General features: G+C 42.5%; 1 protein-coding gene across 1 annotated transcript in view; it reads left to right on the forward strand.

Annotated features, from left to right (window-relative positions):
• Window positions 1–27,681, forward strand: part of tmem132a (transmembrane protein 132A) — a 40,402-nt gene continuing 12,721 nt past the window's right edge. The window contains 8 exon segments of the mRNA XM_039811449.1: window positions 1–185; window positions 7,320–7,411; window positions 8,123–8,185; window positions 8,188–8,348; window positions 14,654–14,866; window positions 14,990–15,195; window positions 27,112–27,252; window positions 27,363–27,620. Of these exon segments, the coding sequence (XP_039667383.1) occupies window positions 7,330–7,411; window positions 8,123–8,185; window positions 8,188–8,348; window positions 14,654–14,866; window positions 14,990–15,195; window positions 27,112–27,252; window positions 27,363–27,620 (1,124 nt within the window). The 5' untranslated portion in view covers window positions 1–185; window positions 7,320–7,329.

Here is a 27,681-nt window from a genome sequence, read left to right on the forward strand (position 1 = left end):
GAGAGAGAGAGAGAGAGAGAGAGAGAGAGAGAGAGGTTTATATTAGCAGCAGACCAGCAAATAAGAGCAGAGAGAGTTATTTTTTGGAGTACTTTATTTTTTGTTGCAAAATCTTTTAAATTCCTGTTGGAAGTAGTGATGTGGCTCTGAGGAAGAACTGAGGGAGCTGAAATAGACAGATACAGGTAGGTTTAAAGAACGGTGTGTGTGTGTATAGGGAGTGAGATTTCAATTATGTGTGTTGTGCAGAAGTTATAAGTTTATTTTTTCTTCAGATTATTATTCTAAGTGTCTGACAACATTATGGAAAGGATCCCTACAGAGATAGACCTTTTTGTTAAAGAGTAAGATCCTTTTTGTTTAACGTGAAACAGCCCCGAAATCACCATCACCAAACCCACCAGACTCCATGTAAATAAACAGTACTTTTAGCGTGTATAGAGCCAGCATATTTCCACATGTAAATGGGTGAATTAAGGGTTTATTTCAACCAAATCAGAGTGGTGATTGTTGGAACAGTGGAAAGAGAAACCAAGACTGCTTTTGATAGTTGTTTTTTTGTGTCTGTCCACTTTGAATGAAGTGTGTTTTATGATGATAAAATACTGTTTTGTTGTTGTTGTTTTTAAATGTAGTCTGGTGGGTTTGGCCATAGCGATTTTGTGTTTTTTTCATTTAAAGGAAAATGGATCTCTAAAAAAAGGTCTATCTCTGTAGGGATCCTTTCCATAATGTTGTTAGACATTTAAAATAATAATCTGAGTCAAAAAACAGAACTTTTAGTGGACCAAATTGACGCCGTGCAATCGCCGCTGCCGACTGTAGCAATCTGCCATAAAATGGAAAGAAGAAGAAGCAATACAGAGGCTCAGCTTGCTGCAGGAAGGAAGGAATGGAGAAACATGTTGTCACTGTGTGTGCCTCCCATTTGTAACAGACAGAACTGGATCTGCTGAATCTGCTGTGCCTAATACAACCACAAGGTGGTGACTCCTTTTTTTATTATTGTGATGTACTAGAGTGCAGACAGTGCTGCTACAGTTACTCCCCTTGAGACGACAAGAGAGATTGGTGCTGGTGCAGGTTATGCTATATGTTCTACTACTCATGTCTGATTAGTAAATATATTGCTGTAGAGACCTGGCATGGTATGGTCCATGTTGTAGAATAAAGTATCAGTGTGTAAGCTTCCAAGCTTGTCCCTGGCCAAAAATGATCCCAGTCAGATTAAGAGGTAGATAGCCGGATGGTGACATTGTTTCCATGTCCAGTCAGACTCTCTCTTATTAACCAGAATATGTGGATTTTTACAACAATGACCATTTGACTGAGAATATATTTGGTTGTGAAATAGTTGTGATCAGACGTCCACTCCACGTCCAAACCCAGCAAACACTGGGACGTTGGATGCTGGTGGTTTGAACTTCTAATCAAGACGTCCTGTTCTGGTTAAGAAATAGTTCCAAAATGAGGATTGTGCCGAGGCATACCTGTCAAGTTTTGGATTTGAAAATAAGGGAAATTTTCCGGCGCCCACCGCGAGCAGTCCCACCACCCCAACCAAGCTCCAGTATGGCTCACATTTTAAGACAGGTGTACAAGAAAGCTAAAATCACCACTTGATGCAGAATGCTGAAAACATTTACATTTAACAATCTTTCGTACCATGCTAAACACCCTTTCTGAACTTGCATTGCTATGGGGAATGCATAGTAAAGCCTTCATAAGTTTTGGCAGCGCACCGTCTCTGTCGTAGCGTCCATCATCCGTCTCTGTTTTTGTTTTCTTTTTTTCCCCTGCGTTTTCACTCATCATCTGACCTCACAGACTAACCTCGCAACAACTGCCACCTACAGTACCTGTAGTAGGCTACTGCCCATATATCTATGGGCTACTGCCTACTGCAGGTTATCGCGAGGCTAGTGACAGAGCTCAGATTGGGAATGTTTTTTTGTTTTTTTTACTCCGCTCGGCCCGGGCTATTATTATTTTTTAATACTTGACAGATATGTGCCGAGGTCTGGGACCTACCTGGCCATATGCTGCACGTCCTTCCTGGACTCATTGACATGACGTTGTTGTGGGTGAACAGGTCTCATACAGGCCTTTCACCCAGGAGGATGGGCTTTGAGTCTTTGGTGAAGCTAGAAGTTAACTGTACTGTACATTGATGGCCGCTGTATAAGAACGCGGCTGGCTGCGTAGGGAGGAGGTCGGGGGGTATGGGTGGGCGTTAACATACAGGACTTTGAAGCCAGGGAGCGAAGTTCGCTTACGGGGAAAACTACAGTCTTTCACCAGGAAATGCGTGTTCCTTTGGAGTGTTTTAATCCAAACCACAAACTTTTTCCTAATCTTAACTAGTTTTTTTGTTGCCTAATCCTTTTATGGCGCCAAAACGGTCATATTTTGTGGACTAAATTTAACTGTAATGTCCGCCGAAACGACCGGCAGTTGCTGTTGTTTAACAGCTACAGAGCTTTGTGACGCGTACTACAGACCTCCGTTGTATCAGCGGTAGTTGGTGGTTCAGTTAACCGAAAATAGGTGACTTTGAGCCGGGTACAAAGCATTGTGAGCTGCCGGTCGTTTCGGCATCACGGAGCTCGTAGCCAGCCGGCGTCACGTGACCAGCCGGCGGTCTCCTAGTTTTGTGTTTTGGTGTGCATATGTTTTTGTACGATATCATACAGACCCGTTCATGGAATGCGTTGACTACTTTCAGACTTAGTTGATTGGTCGTGGTAACAACATATTTCAACGTAGATCCTCCTGGAAGGCCATCCAGCAGGCAGCCAGGTAACATCAGGGATGTCGGCACAATGGTACATGAGTTATTATGAATTATCATGACTTCATGGATGAAAAATCATGACTTCATTAATTTCATGAGCTATCAGTAATGTACAAGGATTAATAGTATCTCATGCATGACTTGCAGGAACAATTCATTAAATAATGCATCAATGAAGGTATTTCAATCATCATGATTTCTGATTGTTCACAGGTAAATCTGTAGTTAAAGTGAATTGTAGTGTTGTAATCATGATAAGCTAAACATTACTCCTTCATGACTTCATCATGTTTGTGGCCTTTCAAATAAAGTGATGACCTGGGGCCTGTTTCACAAAACCAAGATAAGGGATTAAACCGGGATTTCCCCGTTATCCTGGATGTTATAGCCTTGACTCGGTTTCACAAAAGCGTAGGCACATAAATCACCATGGAGAGTTATTCTGTGCAGCTAGCCTGCTCCTGACCAGGCTAACAGCCAGGATTTATTTAATCCTGGAGCCTTTTCTGATCACCCAGCAGTGGTTTTACTCTATTGTTATCAGCCTGGATTAAAATACAACAGGTGCATATTGCTGTTCATTTAAGTACTGATATTATTTAGGGTGGGGCCATTATTTTTTTTATAATTATTCATGTGACAGTCATTGTTACTGTTATATTGCTGTATGAAGACTGCTGTTCACATATTGTTGTTAGAAGTTTGATGAATATATTATGGCAGTTGTTGAGATAATTAGAAAAGGCTGATAACATTTCAAATGGGTTTTAAATGAAGTCTGTTACTAAGGGCAATACATACAATGCTGTACATTTATATAGTTAACCAATGCACCTTGAATTATTTTAGTTGATAATTTTTTTTAAATTCTTTAACAATAAGGATCATGTTTGTTCCGCTTCCATGTGCATTGTATTTGGCATTGTTAGCACACAATTTGTGTTGTCCAGTAAACTGGGACTGTAATTTGGGAGGATTGTACAAGAAGAACATATCCTAATTACTACTAAGTACAATCCTCCCAAATTATAGTCTTAGTTCACTGGACCAGCAACTATCTAGTGTTGTAGACTACTGTACATTCATGTAACAACAGGGAGAGGACACCCCAATGGTTTTTGACTTTACATTTTGCTGGAGGGAAATAACTGATTTACTGATTACTCTTTCCATTCATGTTTACAGTGTGCATGGAATTTATCACTTAATTATCTTTATAGTTTCTAGATTTTAGATTCCAATTTCTTTAGTGTCTTAATTTTCTATGTCTATATACGAGGGAGCAAGGCATATAATATGTAGAGAAGGAAACTCGTCTTCTATAAAAATAATTTAAAAAACGCAATAATTGTTCTGAGTGATAATTGTTCCATAAACACCTCCAACTCAAATCTTAAATCAAAACTCGTTCTTAATATTTAATCAGCGCGAGACGGTGGATCATTGTTTGGCGCAGCTCCGTGCTGCCTTCACGGAAACAGGACGTCAGAGCATCGTCTTAAATGAGCTCTGTATTTCAGCGTGAAGCTGCGTTCAGAAAAAATAGCAATCGCCGCAGGGTGGTGCGACGTCCTCTTGTATTCTTTAATGTTTGTAGTAATAATAATAATAATAATAATAATAATACATTTTATTTAAAGCGCCTTTCATGACACCCAAGGTCACTTCACAACCAAAAAAGGACATTCAAATTATAGTCATCTTATAAAGGTGCTGAGGTTCACACCATGCAGCAGGCCTTTTGATAATACCCTAATTATAGTTTGAATGTTACATATCTAGTAGTTCTGATTGGCTGCTGTTATTTAATTTGAATGTCAAATGGTTGCATTTAAAAAAAAAAAAGTGTAAATATTGCTATTCACATGGCTTTTTTTATACCTGGGAAACAAATACATGTGTTGTTTGTCATTCAATGATTTGATTTATTGATTATTTTTGATAACAATAGTAACAACAATAATAGGCCTATATAGGGCGTAATCATTAATATTCGGGGCAATAAGCCTACATAATATTAGATGGGGGGCGTTAGGGACCTGGATAATGGATAGGGGGGCGCTGGCACAAAAAAGGTTGAGAACCACTGCTCTATGTCCTCGTTATCAGTCCGAACTTTAATACTGTTCATAACAAAACCTGCATGAAGAAAAGTGTGTTTGCCTATTACATTTCAATTTCAAACTGTATCTCGGGGTGGGGGATACCACTAGTTGTTGCTGTGATTTTAGCAAGGTGTTAACAATAACAAATTGCTGTAGGCTAAACATATAAATACTGCGGTGAACCCGTGCTTAATGCTGCATGATGGCACTGCTGGCCCTGCAGGAGGACTAACCCCCAATGGAAGAATCAGGAGAAAAAGAGACTTCAGGGACCATGACGATGACTGGCTCATATGCCGATTTAAATTCCCTAATATAGCTGTAATAGTAATATAGCTGCGCTCTTGGATCTATGTACTGAATTGGGTCCAGTAGAGAGGGCAACGCTCCGGAACCGTGCCATCCCGGTCCAAATACAGGTCCTTGCCACTCTGGATGAAACCGGCTGTTTCCAGAGGGCAATGTCAGACAGGGAAATTTTTTTTTAAATAAATATTATATATAATCTTCATCACTAAGGCTTGTTTGGATATAATATATAGTTCTGTTAAATCTTATTATAAATGTCTGGTATATCGAAGCTGTCCCCGAGTGCCGTAATGCCTGCCGTTTTGGAAGATTTTATTAATAAAGGTAGTCTATAGATCCGGTTTCCCTACACTGTGCGACAAAAGGCAGCAGTTCCCGAGTGTCTGAGAAGTTTTTTTTGTTTTTGTTTTTTTTCTCCGCCAGTCGTCATGATTCGGCATGATTCGGTGTAACGAAGAACAACTGCAAGTTGTACTTATCAGCATTCACAAGGTGCTTTACATTGACTATTTATGGTTAAAAATGGGCGTATACAGGGCGGATAAGAGGCTGATCCACGTACGCACACTTGTAGTCAATCTGTGATTTATAAAGGGAACATTGCTTACAGGTGTGCGTACACACGGTTTTATAAATCTGACTTTTTTTCGGCATACGCCAATTTGGGCTTTTGGGCGCACATACACTGATAGTAAGGATCCTACGCACAGTTTTATAAATGAAACCCCAGGTCATCTGGCGCAGCACTCCATCACTCTCTTTCTTGGTCAAATAGCCCTTACACAGCCTGGAGGTTTGGGGTCATTGTCCTGTTGAAAAATAAATGATGGTCCAACTAAACGCAAACCGTTGAAAATGGGATGGCATGTCGCTGCAGGATGCTGTGGTAGCCATGCTGGTTCAGTATGCCTTTAATTTTGAATAAATACCCAACAGTGTCACCAGCAAAGCACCCTCACACCGTCACACCTCCTCCTCCATGCTTCACGGTGGGAACCAGGCATGTAGAATCCATCCGTTCACCTTTTCTGCGACAAAGACAAAGACACGGCGGTTGGAACCAAAGATCTCAAATTTGGACTCATCAGACCAAAGGACAGATTTCCACTGGTCTAATGTCCATTCCTTGTGTTTCTTGGCCCAAACAAATCTCTTCTGCTTGTTGGTTAGCAGTGGTTTCCTAGCAGCTACTTGACCATGAAGGCCTTATTCGCGCAGTCTCCTCTTAACAGTTGTTCTAGAGATGTGTCTGCTGCTAGAACTCTGTGTGGCATTCATCTAATCTGTTTTTGAAGAACACATAAACATCATTAATAAATCAGAAATCATGATAATTCAAATACCTTAATTGATACATTAATTCATGTATTGTTCCTGCATTAAGTCATGCATGATATACTATTAACCATGGTATATTACTGATAGTTCATGAAGTTTATTTCATGCTTTTATTCATGCATGAAGTCATGATAATTCATGTACCATTATTATAAAGTATTTTTTAACCAAAATAGGACATCTTGATTGGACTTTCAAACTGACTCAGAAACTGGTTTGTTCATTCATCTCGAGCAGGTTTGACTACTGTAATGCTCTATTTGCAGGATTATCCAAACAATCAGTAGGACGCCTCCAAATCATTCAAAATGCAACAGCCAGAGTCCAAACCATTACTAATTGATCACATTACTCCTTGATCATAACCATATCAGGCCTCCCAGGTCATCAGGCAGAGGCCTTCTAGCTGGACCCAACATCCATTTAGGACTTTAGCCTGTGATTGTGTTGAAAGCTCCAGAAGAAGCTAGTAAATGGACTTTGAGGTGGTTGTCATTTCAATGGGACATTTATTTATCATTTACTCATGGCAAACAGTATTAGTATGATTACGATATAATAACAACTAGAAGCACCTGGTTAACATTAGAGAATGTTGCCATGGCAACATAACCCTATGCAGTATGTCCTTAAGTATCTCTAAGGCTATGACAATATGGTTGAATAATTAAAACATTTCCTGCACTGGTACTGAATATTGCCACTGGACAAGAATATGTACTGCAGAATAGTTTCCTATTGACTGGTTGTCATGTGACCCTGTGTTGCATCAGGTGTGTGGGGATGGCAGGCGCCAGCTGGGCCCGGGTGTGCTGGAGCAGAAGACCAGTTAGCATTCTGCTGCTCTTTGGGCTTTTAATAATAGGTGAGTCTTTACTATGTTCTTTGGATTTTGTTTGTTTGTCTGTTGTACTTTAGAACAGTGGTTTTCAAACTTTGTTCAATAATGTACCCCTCATCCTCATCATGCACCCCTTGACCCGCTCAAAACATTTTTGATAGAAAAAAAGCCTAGCTGTATAAAGAGCAATTTCAAAGATTCCTTTCACATTATTCACTTAGACACACATGCATGGGACAATAGGGTTCAAGTTAAAACTAAAAACAAAAACAAAATTACCTTTTAAACTGCTGGACACAAGATGTCTCCTACATTATCAATGTTTGTGAGCTACAGGCTTAAAGTTTCCACATCCCACTGTGTAAATTGAATACTGGACCATGATTGGTTGTCATATCAAATACGCTGCAGATATTAAATTGAGATTTAAAGAGAGAAACTTCCCCCTTCCAGCCGATGCAACAACATCACATGGAAGGAACAGTAAGTTAAACACTTCTGAGTAGAGAGGGACTTTAACTTCAAAATGAAGTTTCAGATACCTCATTGCCTCATTGTTTTTTATTTGACACAACGGTGACACACGTATTGGTTAGCAATGAAATGCTGCATGACACATCAAGATCCTTGAACCTTGTCAAACTAGGTTGATTTTTACTTGACTTTTTAACATGCCTCAATCTCCAACACTTTGGTTCTCAATTCCTTCCTAACCTTTCTGTTTTGTTCCCTCAGTCCCTCCATCCCTCCTGCAGCCTCCTCTCCCCCTCTCCCTGCCGGTCAACATGTCGGCTTTTCCACCCCCTGGCACTTCTTCCCTGTGTCCCAGGCGGAGCTGGACCCTCTGTTTTCCAACTCCAGCCCCTTCTCCTTTTCCCAGAGCCTATTCATGGTGCCCTGGCCCAGCCAGGCCACCAGGCCACGCCTTCACGCTGCCTTTGGCCCTCACTCAGTTACACAGGTAAGAGGAAGAGGAGAGGACAGAGATCCATGAGTTAACCCTTGTGTTGGCCTTGGCCGGTCTGTTTTGCCCGTTCATAAAGCACAAAGCATAAATGATCATTGTCATTACAAATTTGTGTTACATCTTCTAAGCCAACTTCATTCCAAGTTATTACCACTATAGTTTTACACTTATTTTTTTTTAACTTTGTGGTTAATAAATCTCATTCATATTAAATTGAACCTAATTTTTGAGTTACCCAGAATTATTTTGACTAAACATTAAAGGGGTGATAGAATGCAAAACCGATTTTACCCTGTCATAGTTGAATGAGGACAGTTCGGTGGGTAAATAGGACATACATAGAAGCTCAAAATCCCATTGACACCCCTTTACTATGAAAATCTCATATTTTGAAACTGCCGCTGAAAACGGGTGAATTCCAACAAAGCTGGAAGTTGACGTCAACCTCCCAAAAACCGGAACCTTTGTCAGCCCATGGGTGTATTAAGAGAACGGTCACGCTAGCAATATACATAGGCTACACAACTGACCTGAGATCAGGTAGTTTTCTGAATCTAGCTAGGTCACGCAGATCTCTGCTATTCCATTACAAAATTCACTTCTGAAACTTTTTTATGCAAGAAATCAGCCATAATAAAGCTCAAATATGGGCCGCTTTACGAAAATGGATGGCTAATTGCAAATTTTCTCCGACTGTGTGTCGGAGTTTAGTGCCGGTGTTGGTGCTGCCTGGGTTGCTACATCGCCGCCCTGACCGCAGTGTCAGCGAGCTTGTTACGCCCGCAATCTTTTACCGCAGCCCACAGGTTCCAGTTAATCATATAATGGGTATGTGTGTTGAGTTATTTAAACAAACAATCGGGGAAATAAACGCCTCTTGTCCGCGAGTCTCATTGATAGAGCCGCGATGAGATGGAGTCCATCAATGAGAGCTAGCTAGCCTCCTCCTAACTCTGACATTCACAAAAATACATTGTTAGCTAAGCTTTGTAAGACCTTGAGGAACCTGTAATATTCATGCCGTGACGAAATTCAAACTGTAAATATACTTTAGTTATGCGAAAGTGAGCAAGCTGCGATATTTCCCCATTGTAATGAATGGGACATATAGCAAGCAGCTGCTCGTCCTACAAAGACGCCTCACGTTCATAAAAATGCCTTAAAATCAAATCGGACACAACGGTTAGCTTTATAAGACATTGGGGAATGATGTTATATAAATAGCGTGACGAAATTCAAACTGTAAATATAATTTAGTTATGGCGACAGTGTAGCTAGCTAGCTGCGGTATTTCTCCATTGTAATGAATGGGACATATAGCAAGCAGCTGCTCGTCCTTACAAAGATGCCTCGCGTCCGTAAAAATGCCTTAAAATCAAATCGGACACAACGGTTAGCTTTATAAGACATTGGGGAATGATGTTATATAAGTGGCGTGACGAAATTCAAACCGTAAATATATTAGTTATGCCGGCAGCTGGCCGCGGAGCCCCGTAGTGCAGTATCCACAAAGGGTGACTTTGCGCTGGGTATGGAGTATGCATAGGGTTATGGAGTGTCTGGAATATGAGATTCTGTCGCTTCTCTAATGTATGTGTATTGGGGATTCGCTCAACCAATCAGCGCGCGTCTCTAATGTCTGCATATGGCAAGTCGCTCAACCAATCAGCGCGCAGCTCATCTAAATATTCATGACCATACCATATTTGGAAGAAAAGCTCTTGTTACAAACAGGGCCAAAACACAGGGATGCATAAGGGCCAGTAAAATATCAACCAGGCCATTTTCAGCCCAACCAATGTTACATACCCCATTAGGAGACCATAAGGAACAGTGTGAAATACCCTATATAATCATTCTATCACCCCTTTAAGATCAGAGAAATGTATGTTGATGGATAATCACAGCCTGATACTTTTGGGCAATTTGGTTAAAAGAAATCCATATTTTTTGTGTTTACTGAACAGTGTTGTGGAAGTTACTTTTAAAAAGAAGTGTTTGCTCGTTACTTCTTAAAAAAGTAATCCTTTACTTTACTTAGTTACCCCCTATGGAAAGTAACTTTTTACGTTACTCGTTACTTTTAAAAGCAGGCGTCTCTGGCAGAGACTGAAGTTAATTAACCAGAGGTTAAATTGGGCCGGAGCGCACCGGAGCGCAGCTCCGCCTCCTCAGGTCCACAACACACCCTGCCGGAGCTCAGCTCCGTCTCCTTCAGCATCAAACATTTTGCCGGGGTTTCAGCCCCGAATGTTTTGAGTGTAGCCCCGAATGCATTTTGAAAAGTTGACTGACAAATATGAAACAGGACATCGTTTAGTTTCCACTCTCGCTGTAAAAAGCTGTGCAGCTTCAGGTTTATGGATGCGCTCTGCTGTCGACGTGCTGCGGCAGATGTTTCGCGTTTGAGCTCCGTGCATTTCTTCCATACATTTCGGGTTTCCACCTCCGATGTAGAGCAGCGTACAGCCACTTCCCTAAACGTCTCAAACGGGGCTCTGTGTCTGTCAGACGGTCTGAGATCTACCGTATCAGCAGAGCAATCATGTAATGCACAGCAGACTACGGTGCAGGTAGATTATTTTCTGAAATATAGTGACTTTATTTTCGTAATAGCTCGTAATTATAAACTTTATTTTTTTCACAAAATATCACAACTCCTCCAAATCTCAGAGAACACAGATGGGATGAGTTATATTTTCAATGTGCACAAAGTTTTGGACATGAGCAGAAATCTTGCTCAAACATCTGAAATATTACAGTCCAGAGGTTTATTAATAAATTAAATGAATAATGTATCACTAAGGTGAATTATTGTCATATGCACATTTACGGAGGTTACTTCCCAAACAAAAAATAAATGATGCCTAGGCTACATGTTTGCTGACTCAGATATAATTTGAAAAGTCGATCTAAAGGAGAATAAATAGATGAAAGCAATACAGCTTACAGCCTTACTGCAATATTTTCCATTATGTTTTTAGATTTGTTTCCCTTTACATAACGATATTTCAGGCTTATTTATTCAGAAAAAGGTAGTAGAAATAGGTGCATAAAAATTCACCAAAATGCAGGAAATGAAGTGTTTAATGCTAAAAAATTCTGGGGGAGGACCCCCAGACCCCCACATCATAAGTCAGCACACAAATCTGGAAGCAAAACCTTGGCCTTTGGGCTGCCAGGCCAGTTATGATCAGACCAAATGTAACATACACTGGCTATTAACAAGCTGGGCCAGCCAATCACTGTTAAAAAGGCTATAATAGTGGTTTCTGATTCTCTTAAATCAACATAATGTTCTTGTTTAAAAAGATTTTTACATCCATTGCCTGCCTGTTAACATTACCCTATAAAAGGTAAAAAAATTAAAAATAATAATAATAAAGTAAGTGAATTGTAAAGTATTTCTCTTTGTTTGAATAACTAATCAACCCTACCTTACACATTAATACTGGAAAAAGAGCCCTTTGGTGTCAAAACACATGAAGTCATTTTACAGCGCGATTTTGAATGATGACCATTCCCCATAAGGGCTCCCCCTCCCTACAAAAGCCAATTAAACCACTGTAATTAACCAAAAACTATCTTTGACCATAAAGCCAATCTATAGTTTATCAGTAAAATGTCTGAACTACACTCCAGATTCTCTACTCACAGAGTGACGGCTGATTCATTATGAACGAGTCCAGCGCGGGTTGAATGCACATCGGCAGGTCATCGGTGTTTCACGCTGTTAATGTGTAATGTCCATATTTACTTGTACCGGTCGCGCAGCCACGATGGTCCGTGCATTGTCGTAGATACATGCAGCCTCTTTTCTGGAAGTCCTTGCGTGTCCGTGCGACCGACACAAGTCCCAACCCGGTCTCGCGGCAGTTCGTGTAAATGTCCACGTTATTCTTAATCTATCAATACGTGTTCACGGAGACGTTTTTCTCGGTTTTTACGTGTAAATGTCACATTATTTTCGGGGAAAGGACACCGTTAGGCGGCCGAAAAGGTCGCTCCATAAGCCGGGAGGCGCCTGCGAGGTGGCCTGCTGGGGACCTGCCGGGAGGCGGCCGAAAAGGACGCTCCATAAGCCGGGAGGCGCCCGCGAGACGGCCCGCGAGACGGCTCGCTGGGGACGCCCCACAATAACGGGATGGCGGAGGTTGGGTTTAGGAAAAAACTTACGGGGAAAGGGCGCCTTAAACGCCCGGGGAAAGGGCGCCTTAAACGCTGGGGAAAGGGTGCCTTAAACGCCGGGAGACGCGCCACAGTAACACGCGGGACAAAACGCCACACGCAGGGACGCCATCCCCGGGAAACTAAGCGCCGCAAACGGGACGTGATCCCCGCTCACCCGGGTGAAAGTCCTGTGTTGTTTGACCCATCCACCACCTCGACCAACCTCCCTACGCGGATTTTCGGCTTTTTATATTATTCCCTACAATTTCGTGCTGTGGCCACAAAATATGCTTCCCATTGAAATACGTTACTTCACATTTTCGTGTTGTCCACCACGTAAAAAACGACAAAAACGTCTCCGTGAACAGTATCAATAGATTCAAATAACGTCACATTTACACGAACTTCCATGAGACCGGGCTGCAAGTCCACAGCTGTCCGCTGCGTGTAGCCCATGGATGTATTAAGAGAACTGGATACAGTGTTCGGCGGGAAGCCCCGTACGTTCCAATGAGAGTGCTCAAAAGCGCATTAAGACAACATGGAGCTCGGCTTTTCCGCATTCTTGGCCCATGACGTCACGGTGGACACGCGCACTAGCAACAATTTGTTCGTGTTGTCGTAGCAACCGGTAGCAACATGCTCGTTCATGAGCTTATCTCTCGTGGCTCTTACAAGTGGCGAACTCATGAACTCGCCGTTTTCATTGTCTAAAATATTCACTAACGTTAAACATTGTGTTTTCGTTGCTCCCGATCGTTTACATGCTTAACTAAATAAACGATTGATGTATTTAGCTAGAAAACCAAGGAGATTTAATCATTATGTCGTGCTACTAGCTAGCTAGCTACTAGCTAGCTAGCTAGCTACTAGCTAGCGCTAGCAGTTAGCCTGCAGTTTCGTGAACAGAGCTCATCCATGGCTTCATCTCTCATCCACGTTACAAGCTTTACAGCATACAGCCCTCGGATGTATCATAAGAGAGAACCAAGGCCATGTAATCACTATGTCTGTAGTAACGTTATGTAGCTAGGCATGATCTTAATACAGCCACGCTAGCTAACCCTGATGTTAGCAACTAGCTAGCTAGCCGATAGCCCCGCCAGTTTGGGAAACGCTAATGACGTTACATCCACGTAACAGGCTTTACAACATACATACATCCCTCGGATGTATCATAACTTCATAAGATAATACCATGGACGTATTAATAGAACACATGGTGAATTACAACCATTAGCTATATCCATTATTACAGCTAGCTACATGAGCTCGGGAGAACAGACGAGCGGACGTGCGCAGTCCTGAGGGTCTGCTCGCGTCCATTATGCGCGTTTATCATTTCAAATTTAATAATTCTGTATTCACTTCTAGTGAATGTTAAAAATGTTAAAAACGTAACGTTTTAAACAAGGACCCTTTCAGTGTTCGGGCTGGTAGGTTGATATACCCCGAAACTAATTATCCGCTGAAATATAGACGTTTCTTTCGCCATGTAATGTCTATGTGAAAAGTCTTTCTGGGCCATGGGGTGCAGTACCACCGTTATCCGCTAAGCCCATGTTGGCATTTAGACTTAGCGCTCCTCCTGGGGGCTTGGTGTAGCCTAGTCTATGTATGAGCCCATCTCCACCGCATCCATCTGTGAGGCTGTTAGCTTTGTGTCTGCCTGGCATGCTCTGTTTGTAGGACGGCCGATTTAACCGCCAGTCCTTTTCTCATTCTGTCTGCCACTACATAGTGCCATGTGTCACGTAGCTCTCCGCTCAGAGCGCCATCCAGCAAAAAGCCACGAAGCTTAAAACAATCTCAAAAGTTAGCATTGGCTGCAGCATTGCTCTGCTACCAGCCTCTGTCACGTAACGTGTGGAGCTTGTGAGAGCGCAGCTGAGAAGGCAGTGTCACTGTCAAATCTGTCCCTGGGAAAAGTAATTTTGCGCCGAATTGAAAAAGGAACTACGTTATGTTACCAAATTTTCAGTAGTAATGCTTTACTTTACTTTTCCCCCCAAAAAAGTAGTTACGTTCGTTACGTTACACCCAACACTGTTACTGAAGATGCCAACGTGAGCTAATGCTACATATACTGACAAAGCTAACTAGCTACATACCTCTTTCTTTTTCCACAGCTAGTATCAGAGCCTGTCCTCCCTCTCTCGTCTCTTCTTTCGGCCTCCCTCCTCTCAGAGCATGTGGAGAGAGAGAAGGATAAGGGCAAAAAGATGAGGTTCAGGGTGAGGACGCTGTTCCACAGGCGGGGTCACACAAGCACCCGCGGGACCTGCATCACCCTGCATGCCTTCAGGCAGACAGAGGAGCACAAGGCCTCCTGTATCACACAGGTCAGGACCAGATTATATCTCTACCTAGGCTTTTCTCTCTGTCCTTCTCACTTCTTCACTAAACCATTTCCCTTTCCTTCCTTTCATCTGTTCATCCATGCATCTGTCCGTCCTGTTTCCCAGCCTCCTCTAGGCCTGTGCATGGTAACTCTGACTCTGCCCACTGAATGGTTTGAGGATCCACACACCAACCAATCACGTCAGGAGTTGGTAAAGTGGCGCAGTAACATCCACCCTCACCGCCGGTTGAAGAAGCGGGAACGGCAGAGGAGGGGACATCATTTAGGCAATTTTGTCAACCGGCAGAGTACCACTTCTACTTCACTGAGGTAAAGCCTTAAAGGAGACATATTGTGCTCATTTTCAAAAGAAATCTTTGTATTTTTGGTTTCTACTAGAACATTTTACAGTTTACATGCTTTAATGTTAAAAAAACACTTCCTTTTCTCATTCTGTCTGCCTGAATCCACCTGTATTGCATTAGTTAAAGGGGTAATAGAATGCAAAACCGATTTTACCCTGTCATAGTTGAAAAACGACAGTTCAGTGGGTAAAAAGGACATACATAGAAGCTCAAAATCCCATTGACACCCCTTTACTATGAAAATCTCATATTTTGAAACTGCCGCTGAAAACGGGCGAATCTCAACAAAGCTGAGTTGCTTGCGTAAGCATCTCAAAATCCGGAACCTTAAGAGAACAGTCACGCCCCAACATTTACATACACAACTGACCTGAGATCAGGTAGTCTTCTGAATCTAGCTAGGTCACGCAGATCTCTGCTATTCCATTACAAAATTCACTTCTGAAACTTTTTTATGCGAGAAATCAACTATGTAAAGCTCAAATATGGGCCGTTTTACAAAAATGGATGGCTAATTGCAAATTTTGTCCGACTGTGGGTCGGAATTAAGCAGCCGGTGCTGCCTGGGTTGTTGCCTCGCCGCCCGGCCTGCTGTGAGCTCCGTTACGGCTGGCAGCCATACCCGCGCAGAGTCACCGGTAACACCGCTAATGGACCACTAAACGCCGCGGCTCTGACAGAGCTCCAGGGCCTGCAGCTCCCCTCTTCCTGCTAGCTAAATGCCCGGTATGTGTGAGTGAGAGCGCGGTCAGCGAGCTTGTTACACCAGCAATCTGTTACCACAGGTTCCAGTTACTCTTTTAAATGTGTGTAATTATAATGAGTTATTTAAACAAACGATTGGGGAAATAAACGCCGCTTGTCCGCGAGTCTCATTGATAGAGCCTGCGGCTGGATGTAGCTCTATCAATGAGAGCTAGCTAGCCTCCTCTTAGAATTCCTCTGGAATTCACAAATATTCATTAACTTGAAATCGGACACCGTTGTTAGCTTTATAAGACCTTTAGTTAGATGTTGTGTAAGTGGCGTGACGAAATTCAAACTGTAATATAATCGAATTAAGGCGAAAAGGAAGCTAACTATCCGTGATTTGTAGCTAGGATTGAAGGGACAGTCACAGCTAATGAAACACCTAGCTAGTCTTCACAAATATTCATTAACTTGAAATCGGACACCGTTGTTAGGTTTATAAGACATATAGTTAGATGTTGTGTAAGTGGCGTGACGAAATTCAAACTGTAATATAATCGAATTAAGGCGAAAAGGAAGCTCACTATCCGTGATTTGTAGCTAGGATTGAAGGGACAGTCACAGCTAACGAAACACTTTGTCTTCACAAATATTCATTAACTTGAAATCGGACACTGTTGTTAGCTTTATAAGACATTTAGTTAGATGGTGTGTAAGTGGCGTGACGAAATTCAAACTGTAATATAATCGAATTAAGGCGAAAAGGAAGCTAACTATCCGTGATTTGTAGCTAGGATTGAAGGGACAGTCACAGCTAACGAAACACTTTGTCTTCACAAATATTCATTAAATTGAAATCGGACACCGTTGTTAGCTTTATAAGACATATAGTTAGATGTTGTGTAAGTGGCGTGACGAAATTCAAACTGTAATATAATCGAATTAAGGCATAAAGGAAGCTAACTATCCGTGGTTTGTAGCTACACATAGCTAGGATTGAAGGGACAGTCGCAGCTAACGAAACACTTTGTCTTCACAAATATTCATTAACTTGAAATCGGACACCGTTGTTAGCTTTATAAGACCTTTAGTTAGATTTTGTATAAGTGGCGTGACATGTGTGTAACATGAGGTAACAGATTGCTGGTGTAACAAGCTCGCTGACGGAGCTCTCACTCTCACACAACGGGCCATTTAGCCAGCAGGAAGAGAGGAGTTGAAGGCCCTGGAGCTCTGTCAGGGCAGCGGTGTTGGTAGTCCCTGCTGTGGGCTGCCGTGACGGAGCTCCAAGCACTCATAGCAGGCCGGGGTCTGTGAAGGAAGGCAGGCTGGGCGGCGAGGCAGCACCGGCGGGCGGCGAGGCAGCACCGGCGGGCGGCGAGGCAGCACCAGCAGCTAAACTCTGACACACAGTCTTACCAAATTTGCAATTAGCCATCAACTTTCGTAAAACGGCCCATATTTGAGCTTTATATAAGTTGATTTCTCGCTTAAAAAAGTATCAGAAGTGAATTTAATAACGAAATAGCCCGATAAACAATGTATAACTTTGCAATGAGACCTGCTGTCGAGTCTCCCATGTGTTTCTATGTAGTTTGCTCAAACCAATCAGCGCGTAGCTCATTCTGAATATTCATCAGCATACCATATTTGGAAGAAAAGCTCTTGTTCCAAATAGAGCCATATTTACAGGGTAGTTAAGGGCCTAATAAAATATCATTCGGGCAATTTTCAGCCCAACCAATGTTACATACCCCATTAGGAGACCTTAAGGAACAGTGTAAAATACCCTATATAATCATTCTATCACCCCTTTAACCCCCTCCTGCAAAGGCCTAGTCCATTCTGATTGGTTAGTGTTTCTAGTCTTCCTCATCTGCACTGTCGGCATCATTGTGGCGTCATTGCAGCCAGTAATCACTGTAACCCATTTCAGCTGACTTTCTACCCTGAATATCACCACATAGCAGCTTCTAAATCAGAAATGCCAACTTTTCAATTCAGTTTGGGGTGGGATGAAGATGCAGACGGTGTATTTTATGAGTAGGCCTTTGTGACGTTACCATTCGCAGGGGTCAGGGTCAGGGTCACCAGTCCTTTTTCCCCAGGGTTTTGTTTTAAAGGTTCAGCAGCCAAATTTACAAGTTTAAAGCATTTATAGATCAAATCAATAATCAATAATGATGAATAAGTATAGTATATCAGCATAGTTGCCAACCTCCAGATTTCATATCCTAAATCTTGAGACCAAACCGTAACCATGCTACCTTTAGATTTGTTTTTTCCTGCAGTGTAGTGAATTTATGGCATGCATTGCTACTGACCTTTACCTTTCACGTGTTGCAAATCTTCCTCAAGCACAACTCTAGCCTGAGTGTTGCATGGCCTAATGCTCACAATATCTGGAGGTGGAGGGGACATATCATAATGACACGCACTCAACCTTTCTCCCCTAAACACTCTGATGCTGTACAGCAAACCGCTTCCTCCCAGCCCCCACGTGCTTTTAGCTCATTGACATCACACAATCTTGGTTTAGAATTCCTATCAACAGTGCTCAAAGTGTAACTGGGATCCCCAACCTTCCCTAACTCCCTGGTAATGTGGTTCCCCCAAATGCTGTTGCCATTTAGTCACCTTCTGCTTTGACAACATTTGCAGATGTATTAAGGGTTCAAATTCCAAACCTTTGTTTTGTTATTTTGCTAATTGCCTCGGCTCAGGCACAAAGTCCCCCACCTGTGTTTGTGGTGTCTTTTTGTGAACGTAGACCACAAGTCATCCCAGATTCAGTTTGGTTTCCTAATTAGTGGAAAGGTGGTGCAAATCAATGAATGCCTGTATTTCAGGAAAGCAACATCTCCTCAGGGGGAGATCATGGGGGAATTATGAGCTCGGAACTCGTACAACCTCGCAGTAGCCCGAGTTCAAAATCCAACATGGCTGCCCCCTGCATCAAAAGTTTTGAAAGCTGCATTAACATAAAGTTATAAGCACTTCTGTCTAATTTTTGTCTCACTAAATCAGTCATTCACACAGGCATGTCCAACTTCTATCTGTGGGCATGTTGTTACGCTGTTTGCATGCACAAAAAATGGCATAATGCGTTGTTATCAACTGGTTGCTAACAAAGGCTAACTGGGCTAGAGCTAATGAAAACAATGAAAATCCGACTTTTAAAGGGGTGATAGAATGATTATATAGGGTATTTCACACTGTTCCTTATGGTCTCCTAATGGGGTATGTAACATTGGTTGGGCTGAAAATGGCCCAGGTGCTATTTTTTTGGGCCCTTATGCATCCCTTTGTTTTGGCTCTATTTGGAACGACAGCTTTTCTTCCAAATATGGTATGCTCATGAATATTTAGATGAGCTGTGCGCTGATTGGTTGAGGAGAATCCCAATACACACACATTAGAGATGCGTGCTGATTGGTTGAGCGAATCCCAATACACACACATTAGAGACACACACGCACACACTGCTGCCCTGCGCACAGCGCACACACACAAACACAGACACACACACACTGACACACACACACCGCTGCACAGCGCACACACACAAACACAGACACACACACACTGACACACTCACACACCGCTGCACAGCGCACACACACAAACACAGGCACTCTGTCTGTTACATGCCCAGACATGCCCAGGCGAGAGCCGCAGCGGCTAAAACAGCCGAGACAAAATAAAAAAGTTTCTCTTGCGACATAAAAAACGTCCACCAAAGAATTAACTCACCTTTTTTGCTAGTAAGCGCGGGGAGAGGAGAGTGAACCCCTGCCACCCTGTCCTCTGCTAGTGTTGTTCTAACGTTACTCTTGCGACATAAAAAAAAACCTCCACCAAAGAATTAACTCACCTTTTTAGCAATAAGCGCGGGGAGAGGAGAGTGAACCCCTGCAAGCCTGTCCTCTGCCAGTGCCTCTGCAGCGCTGCGTTAGATCCACAACTCCCTCTCGTCCGATATACTTGTTCTAAACCCTTTTCTCTGGGCCAGTAGGCTATTCCGTTGTACAGTTTGGAACACTGCATTTACAACCGTGGTTCATTTTCATTATCCTTGCAAAACCTCCAAACTTTCTTCTTTTCTTAAGTACACAGCACAGCTCATGTGGGAGATCCTGACACAGCTCCAGCTCGCAGGGGGAGAGGTCGACAGGGAAGGCAGTAAACCCGGCTCGCAGCCGCCGCCTGTCTCGGCAGATTGTGGAGCTTGTGAAGTCCGACACTGTTTTACCAAATTTGCAATTAGCCATCAATTTTCATAAAACGGCCCATATTTGAGCTTTACATAGTTGATTTCTCGCATAGAAAAGTCTCAGAAGTGAATTTTGTATGGAATAGCAGAGATCTGCACAACCTAGATTTAGAAGACTAACTGACCTCAGATCAGTTAGTGGCCTATGTAAATTTGGGGGTGTTACAAAGATAGGTTGAGCCAAATGAGGAGGATTTGGGAAGTTGACGTCAACTTCTAGCTTTGTTCAGATTCGCCCGTTTTAAATTGTGAGATTTGCAGAGGAAAGGGGTGTCAATGGGATTTTGAGGTTCTATGTATGTCCTATTTACCCACCAAACTGTCGTTTTTCAACTATGACGGTTTTGCATTCTATCACCCCTTTAAATAGAACGCATTCAACTCGGGTATAAAGTCATTTCCAGTTCCGGCTTCCGAGTTCCGAGGTAAATAGAATGCGGTATTAGTTATGGTTTACTGAGCTAAAACTACTTTGTGCTTGACAGTTATATTTACAAATTAAAGCTGCAAGCAGCATTGGACAGGCCCTCGCTCCTCTGCGCGCGTCGGGGTTACTGGCAGATGCCGCTCCTTGCAGACACCGCAAATCGTCACCAATGAAAAGGGAACTCCCTGCTGAGTTCAATGATACCTCACACAAGACTCTACGTCATACAGTTCATTAGCTGTGAAAGGGGGCGTGGCTTAAGCATATGGGTCGGGGCAAACCATCACCAATTAAAATGGAACTCTTTGCTGAGTTTAATGATACCTCACACTAGCCTGGATGCCAGCCGAACTTAGCCCCGCCCACAAAATTCGAGGTCGGGAAGTTCGGTCTGGAGTCGCTCCGAAATTATTGCCCGAACAGGATCTGTTCGGACCAATCAGATTGTCGGACAGATGATCAACAGTAACAGAATCAACCACGTCACCAAAGAACGCTTGGGTTGAATTTGTTGAGATGTGTAGATTCCACCATCGCGTCTGTTACAGAAGATATCGACAGCGCATTCATTTTAAAATCCTCAGCAGAGGAGCCTCAACAACAGCCCGAAAGCATGGTAGCGTTATATGGTGGAGCGAGATGGAGAGAGACTGAAGAGAGAGAGCGTTATATGGTGGAGAGAGATAGAGAGAGCCTGAAGAGAGAGAGCGTTATATGGTGGAGAGACATAGAGAGAGACTGAAAAGAGGGAGCGCCCAGCGCTGAACAAAGCCGTGAATCAGAGAAATAAAAGGCGTGTTTTCGACGATTCATCTCTAGAAATGCGACTGTAGCAAGCATGTCACTATCACTAACGTTATCCACATTTATATTTACACGCAACAAATGATATATCCAGCTTCAAAAAGGTCTAAAAGTCGGAAGTTAGAACGAATGCATTGTGCAAAGAGTGGTTGCTATGGAGACGATACACAGTGTTGAGTTCTGTTGACAGCTGAGTTGAGTTCCGTTGCTCTGATTGGATGTAGGTCTATCCAATGAATGCAGAGGCATTTTTTTTCCTGGTTCGGTTGGAACACGCCCCATAATCACAGCCCAATGGAGCGGTTTCAGACTCATATTCTGATTAGAATCTGAGTATGACCACGTCAGGCTAACCTCACACAATAGTCTACAACAAACGGGTCATTAGTTCTAAAAGGGGCGTGGCTAAAGCATAGGGGGCGGGCCAAACCATCCCCAATGAAGAAGGAACGCTCTGCTGAGTTCAATGACACCTCACGCAAGACTCTACCTTAAACGGTTCAAATGTTATGAAAGGGGGTGTGGTCTGAGTATGTGGGCGTGGTTAAAGTATACGGGGCGGCTCAGTATCACATATAGACCACACATTATTAAGTTTCATGTAAATCGGATGATGTTTGTTATATAAGGCGTATTTCGTCTTGCCAGCGGGGGGCGCTATGACCAAAAGTCAATTTTGGCCTGTAGATGTCCTCAGGCCTGGATCTTTGTCAATCGTGATAAATTTCGGGGAGATACGACAATGTACACTCAAGTTACAACAACTTCTTTGTTCATCTATAAATGCTCAAAATGGCTGCCATGCCACGCCCACACTGTGGGACAAGACGTTTTGCTTTTAATAACTTTTCATCGTTGAGGTCTTTAGATGACACAGACCGAATTTGAAGTTGATCGGATGAAATCTCTCAGAGTAGTTTTGGGCCTACTTCCTGTTAACACTAGGGGGCGCTATGACTTTGAGTCAATTTTGTCCGGTAAATGTCCTCAGAGTTAGAGTCTTATGAATAATGAAAAGTTTTGCGCCAATTGGACAATGTACACTCAAGTTCAAACGCGTAACTATCAGTAAGCAGGGTAAGCGGTGCTTACGGGCCCAGAACAATCATGGGCCCGCGTGACTGGACTTGATTGACAGGCCCCCTATCGCATTTGGTCACTGACCAAGCGGGAGTGAGAACAGTTCAAATTAATTTCCTTGTTTCAGAGGCCGTTCTCTTCACGTGTGACTCAAACATCTCACATTTACCAACAAAACGTACAGCGAAAGACTAAAGCATTTCCGACTGTCCTGCCAACCTGTATTAACAACACTGTACACTGTAACGATTTTTCACTATAAAGTCGCTGAAAGCTGCTGCTGTTTCAATCCAGTCTGATCTCTGCAGGGGCGGGACTGCTGACGCAACTGACAGTCCTGAAGGGACTGCCTTTGTGTGTGTGTTTTTTCATGTGTTATGGTGCGCATTCACCAGTGTTTTTTTGTTGTTGTGGTGTGCGTAGGCTACTCCTGATTTTGTCAGTCATCTCATCTCTTATATGCTGTGTCTCTATGATCCTATCCTTTCCTATTCATGGTAGCCTACTCGTGGACATTGCGTTGTCATCACGTGCTGTAGTAGGGGTCCCGCCTTGATAATCCTGCTAAAGGGCCCGGTGTTGGCTCGTTACGTCACTGCTCAAGTTACACCCACTTCCTGTTTCAATGGCGAAACGCACAAAATGGCTGCCCCGCCACGGCCATGCCCTATGACGAAAAGTGTTTCCTTTAATAACTTTTCATCTTTAACGTCTTAAGATGGCACAGACCAAATTCGAAATTTCAATTCAAAATGGCAGACTTCCTGTTGGGTTTAGGGTATGGCTATGGGTAATGACATTTTTTGTATGTCTTGACATGCTACATATGTGTACCAAGTTTTGTTATTCTACGTTAAACGTACTGCAGGGGCTACATTTTTAAAGTTTTGTAGGGGGCACTAGCGAGCCATTTTTGTGCGCCTATGCCCGAAACCCTTAAAATATGAAAGTTTTCACCAGACTTGTTGCGACCGCCAATTATGGTGAGTTTTTGAGTATGTTAAGCCCCTCAAAAAGGCGATTCATTTGCTGAAGAAAGGAAAGGAAAGGAAGAATTCCTTCAGTTCCAATAGGGCCTTCGCCGCTGTCGGCACTCAGGCCCTAATTAGTATATGTTTCAGTGAATTACAGTGTATGCTGTTGTGACTTGAATAAGCCTTGAACCCTACAAAACGACCTATTTCCTGTAGATCTGTGTGTTCTGTAAAATGTAGTACTGTTGTAAAATGGAATCACATTTGGGTTTTCAGTGAGGAAACATCACCCTATCACTCACGTGATTATTTCTCCCCTTTTTCAGGGGCGTAACATAATATACTAGACTGGTCCTACGACTCGTACATTTCATTTGTACAGAGAGTCTGGCCACTCTCCATGGACAAGTGTTAACTTCCTTGAAGGCGGGTACTCTGTTGAAGTTTAAAACTATTGGGTCTGCCCAGAGCCACTCTGGATATGCCATAACCAATCGCTAACGTTTGGTCGTGACGTCGGCTTAGCATCGCTAGCGTTCACTTTAGCCAACTCTTTCCCCAGCGATCTGGAAAATCAAACTTTTCCCGAACCCCGTAGGGAGGAGAGCCACAACATCATGGCCACCAACAAAACTCAGCAAAGATTGTTCTTGCTCGGGCTTTAACTTATGGATATTCTGAACTTCAACTCAAACTAGCGCACAACCTCAACGTCATCGTTCTCAGCCACTCCCCTCTGTTGGCTGATTGGACCGGAAATATACCGCAAACCCAGATGGTGTACTGAAGAAAAAATGTAAATTGAGGGTAAGTACGTAGGAGGGCGGAGCCAGCCTAGTAGTATACATATATGTCAAACATTCTTAAAAAAAAAAACATTTTTGATGATGCACAAATTAAAATTCCTCTTTTCCTGAAATACATTTAAATATTTTTGATGAGTCATCCTGCACTCAGTGTGTATACACACATTATCCAGCTAACCCCTCCTCTAATGGCAAACCAGACTTGATCTTGTTAACTTGTGTGTTGCAGTTGTTATTGGATGTGTGTTTGGATGTCAGATGTTAAAACATTTTAATTTCTCCTCCACCACCTCCTGCTCTATCATGCAGATGAGGCAGGTGTGGGTGGAGATTAACAGTCCTCTACAACTGAAGAGTGGTACAGAGCTCCAGTCACTAGGATTCTTTCACCTACTTCAGAGCGATCAAGTTTTTTTCCCGTTTTCCTGTATTTTTCTTTTTTATTAGGCCTATATTTTCCTCTTATCTTGCATTTATATATCAGTTAATCTTATAACTATATGCTTATTGTTCTCAGTGAATAGTGTGAAAGTAAAAAAAAAAAAATGGTCACCAAAAATAGCAGTGTAGCAAACAATTGAAATCTCAATAAAAGTATGTAATCTGGCTCTAATGTCCAATCAAAATGAACAGTGCAGCTGAGCTGTCCCCACTTCTTTGTAAAACAGAACCACATTTCAAACTGCAGCAGTGACTGGACTGAACACAGAGTGCAAGGAAAATTTAGGCCACAACAAATCCTGGGTAGCAGCTGACTTCAAACAGCACAGCTTGCACTGTGGTTCTTCCCCCCCCCCCAATGGCTGCTCTGTAATATCAAAGCTGTTGACAGTTTTGGCTCTTGTTCACACAGACCTTTTAAAGTGTAATGATACATGTTGCCTGCTTTGGTTTCAGACCTTGTTTTTGACATTGTCATTGTGCATTCATGTATCATGTATGTATTCATCAGATTGGTTAACTCTCAGTTGTCTTACTCTTAATGTAATTAAAACAGTGGGCATGTATTTCTCTATCAAGAGGAATGTTACATAACATCAGCCCGATATCTGTATTTAGGGAGAGGTGATACATATTGTTGATCATTTCAAGTATCTGGGCATAATTATTGATTCTAACTTAAGTTTTAAAAAACACATAAAAAAGATTTCCAATTGTGTCAGAGCTAGTTTAGCAAATTTTAGACATATAAGACACCAGTTACCAATAGCCGCAGCTAAATTGTTTTTGCATTCACACATTCTCACATTTATCTTACTGTTCTACAAGCTGGTCCCAGGTCGGTGGGACTAGGCTAAAACCTTTATGTACCCTTTACAAACAAGCTCTGAAAGTTCTTGACAAAAAACCAAGAAACTACCACCACTGTACCATCATAAAAAAATACAACCTATTAACCTTTGACAGTTTTCTCTGTTTTGCAGACATGTGCCTGATGTATAAATTGATCCATGATCTTGCACCACCCCCACTCAAGCAATGTGTGTCATTTTGCAGAGATAATGCAAGGGTCACCAGGGCTTCTGTAAGAGGTGACTGTTACACTCAATTTAGGAAGACTAAATTTGGTCAATCAGCTTTTTCATTTACTGTAGTAGAAAAGTGGAACTTAATTCCACTTCACATTAGAGTTTGTGCAAGTCTGAGCAGTTTTAAAATCTCCTTAAAGACTTGGCTGAAGGCAAATCAACTATGTATCATTGACCTTTTTATAACGTGGGATGTATATTTGTATTTTGTTTTATGTGTGAGTAATGCTTGTCACATGTTGTTTGTTAAGTTTTTATCTGTTTTGATAGTATTGTCTGTATTGTCTATATTGTCTATATTGTCTTTTTATCTCCCTTCCCAGGGACCACAGATGTAAATTAGCTGTATAGCTAACTCTGGTACAGTTGCAACCCTGGCAGTGGTAAACGATCGTGAGAGAAAATAAAAAATATAAAAACATAATTCAAACCGATGTGGCAACACACAGCTCAAGAAGCTGACAAATAGTCTATACGTAATTCCCTCCGCTGAAAATCTATATCTTTCATAAAAATACCCATCGGGGAACGTTAATGGGGTTGTTGGTCTCCAAATATTTTTACTTTTATGAGCGCACCTCTCTCTCTCCGCGCACCGAGCTCCACCAGATCTTCTAAGAACGGTGACGCCGTTATCAACAGAGTTGGTCAGTAGGCAGATTGGTCAGTAAGCTGTGCTTTTACACCAGTTGATCTCTAATCTCCAACATAACCTGCTCCCGAGCAGGTTAGGTGTTCAGCATAAGTTACCGTGGTGATTTAACCCGGTAACAAGTGATCCACCGTCGTGATACACAAAACCCTGGGTTGAACCTGAACGCCAAATCTTGCTTCGTAGTACAGGCCTCTGGTGTACATCCAACCAAACAGCAAAAAAGGTTACTGCAGGAGCGAACACTGTTGAACCTGTTTTCATCTGCTGACTTGAAGCTCTACAGTGTGAAGTTCTTCTTTTTATTCTTGGGTAACATTTTGTCAATTAAATATATAAAGAAGTAGGGGTTTGTTTATACTGAGGATCAAATCTCACAAACGTGCACCTACTAATGTACAGGTGACACTTATCAGGCTGAAACGAGCGATTTACAACAAGTTTGTGCAGTTAAGAGGATTTGCTGAATCTAACTTGGAACATGTGTGAAGCCTATTGTACAGGAGGAAGAGCTTCGGTTATGACAGGAAACTTGTGAATGGACAGATGTGTTTGAAGCACTTTCCATGGATCCTCCTTTCCTTCTATGAGTTGTAGATTATCTTTTTATTAGTTGCCTGTGTGACAGATTCATTTCTGCCTTCAGAACCCATCTAGGTATGGATGGGGACACCCAGGGGGATGTTCCATGGGCCCTCAGACACCATCGGATTCCCATGAGAAACCAAATACAGCTGTACTACTCCTTTTCTGACACCGTGGCTGACCTAAAACTGACACCAGCAGGGTATGTAAATGTGGGAACATGTACAGACTCCTTGAGTTTTTTTCATTGCTGCCTGAGAATTTATTTTTGACATTTGTCGATCTTATTGTACGAATTGGGGGTCCATACAGATGTGTGGAGGACAGCACGGCCCAGTCCCAGAGGCAGCTCATCCATATCCGGGCAGTGACACTGAAGGAGGAGGGGAACCAAGAGCAGAGTAGGACCACAGAAGAAGAAACCTGTTTAAACGGGCAGGAGGAGGAAAAGCTCAGCTTGGATCCCCATGTCCTGATTAGCTATCATAGGGGCCCGGTCCTGATAGGACAGCCAATCAGAGTGTCTGTGAATCTGAGAGCCAACTTCAGTGCTGAGTTTGTTGTTATAAGGTAAACACAATGAGATCAGTGCAACTATAGTTTGATCTTCTTATCATGCTGCCAACACACT

Source organism: Perca fluviatilis, chromosome 1 (genome assembly GCF_010015445.1).
Source record: "Perca fluviatilis chromosome 1, GENO_Pfluv_1.0, whole genome shotgun sequence".
Classification (NCBI taxonomy): domain Eukaryota; kingdom Metazoa; phylum Chordata; class Actinopteri; order Perciformes; family Percidae; genus Perca; species Perca fluviatilis.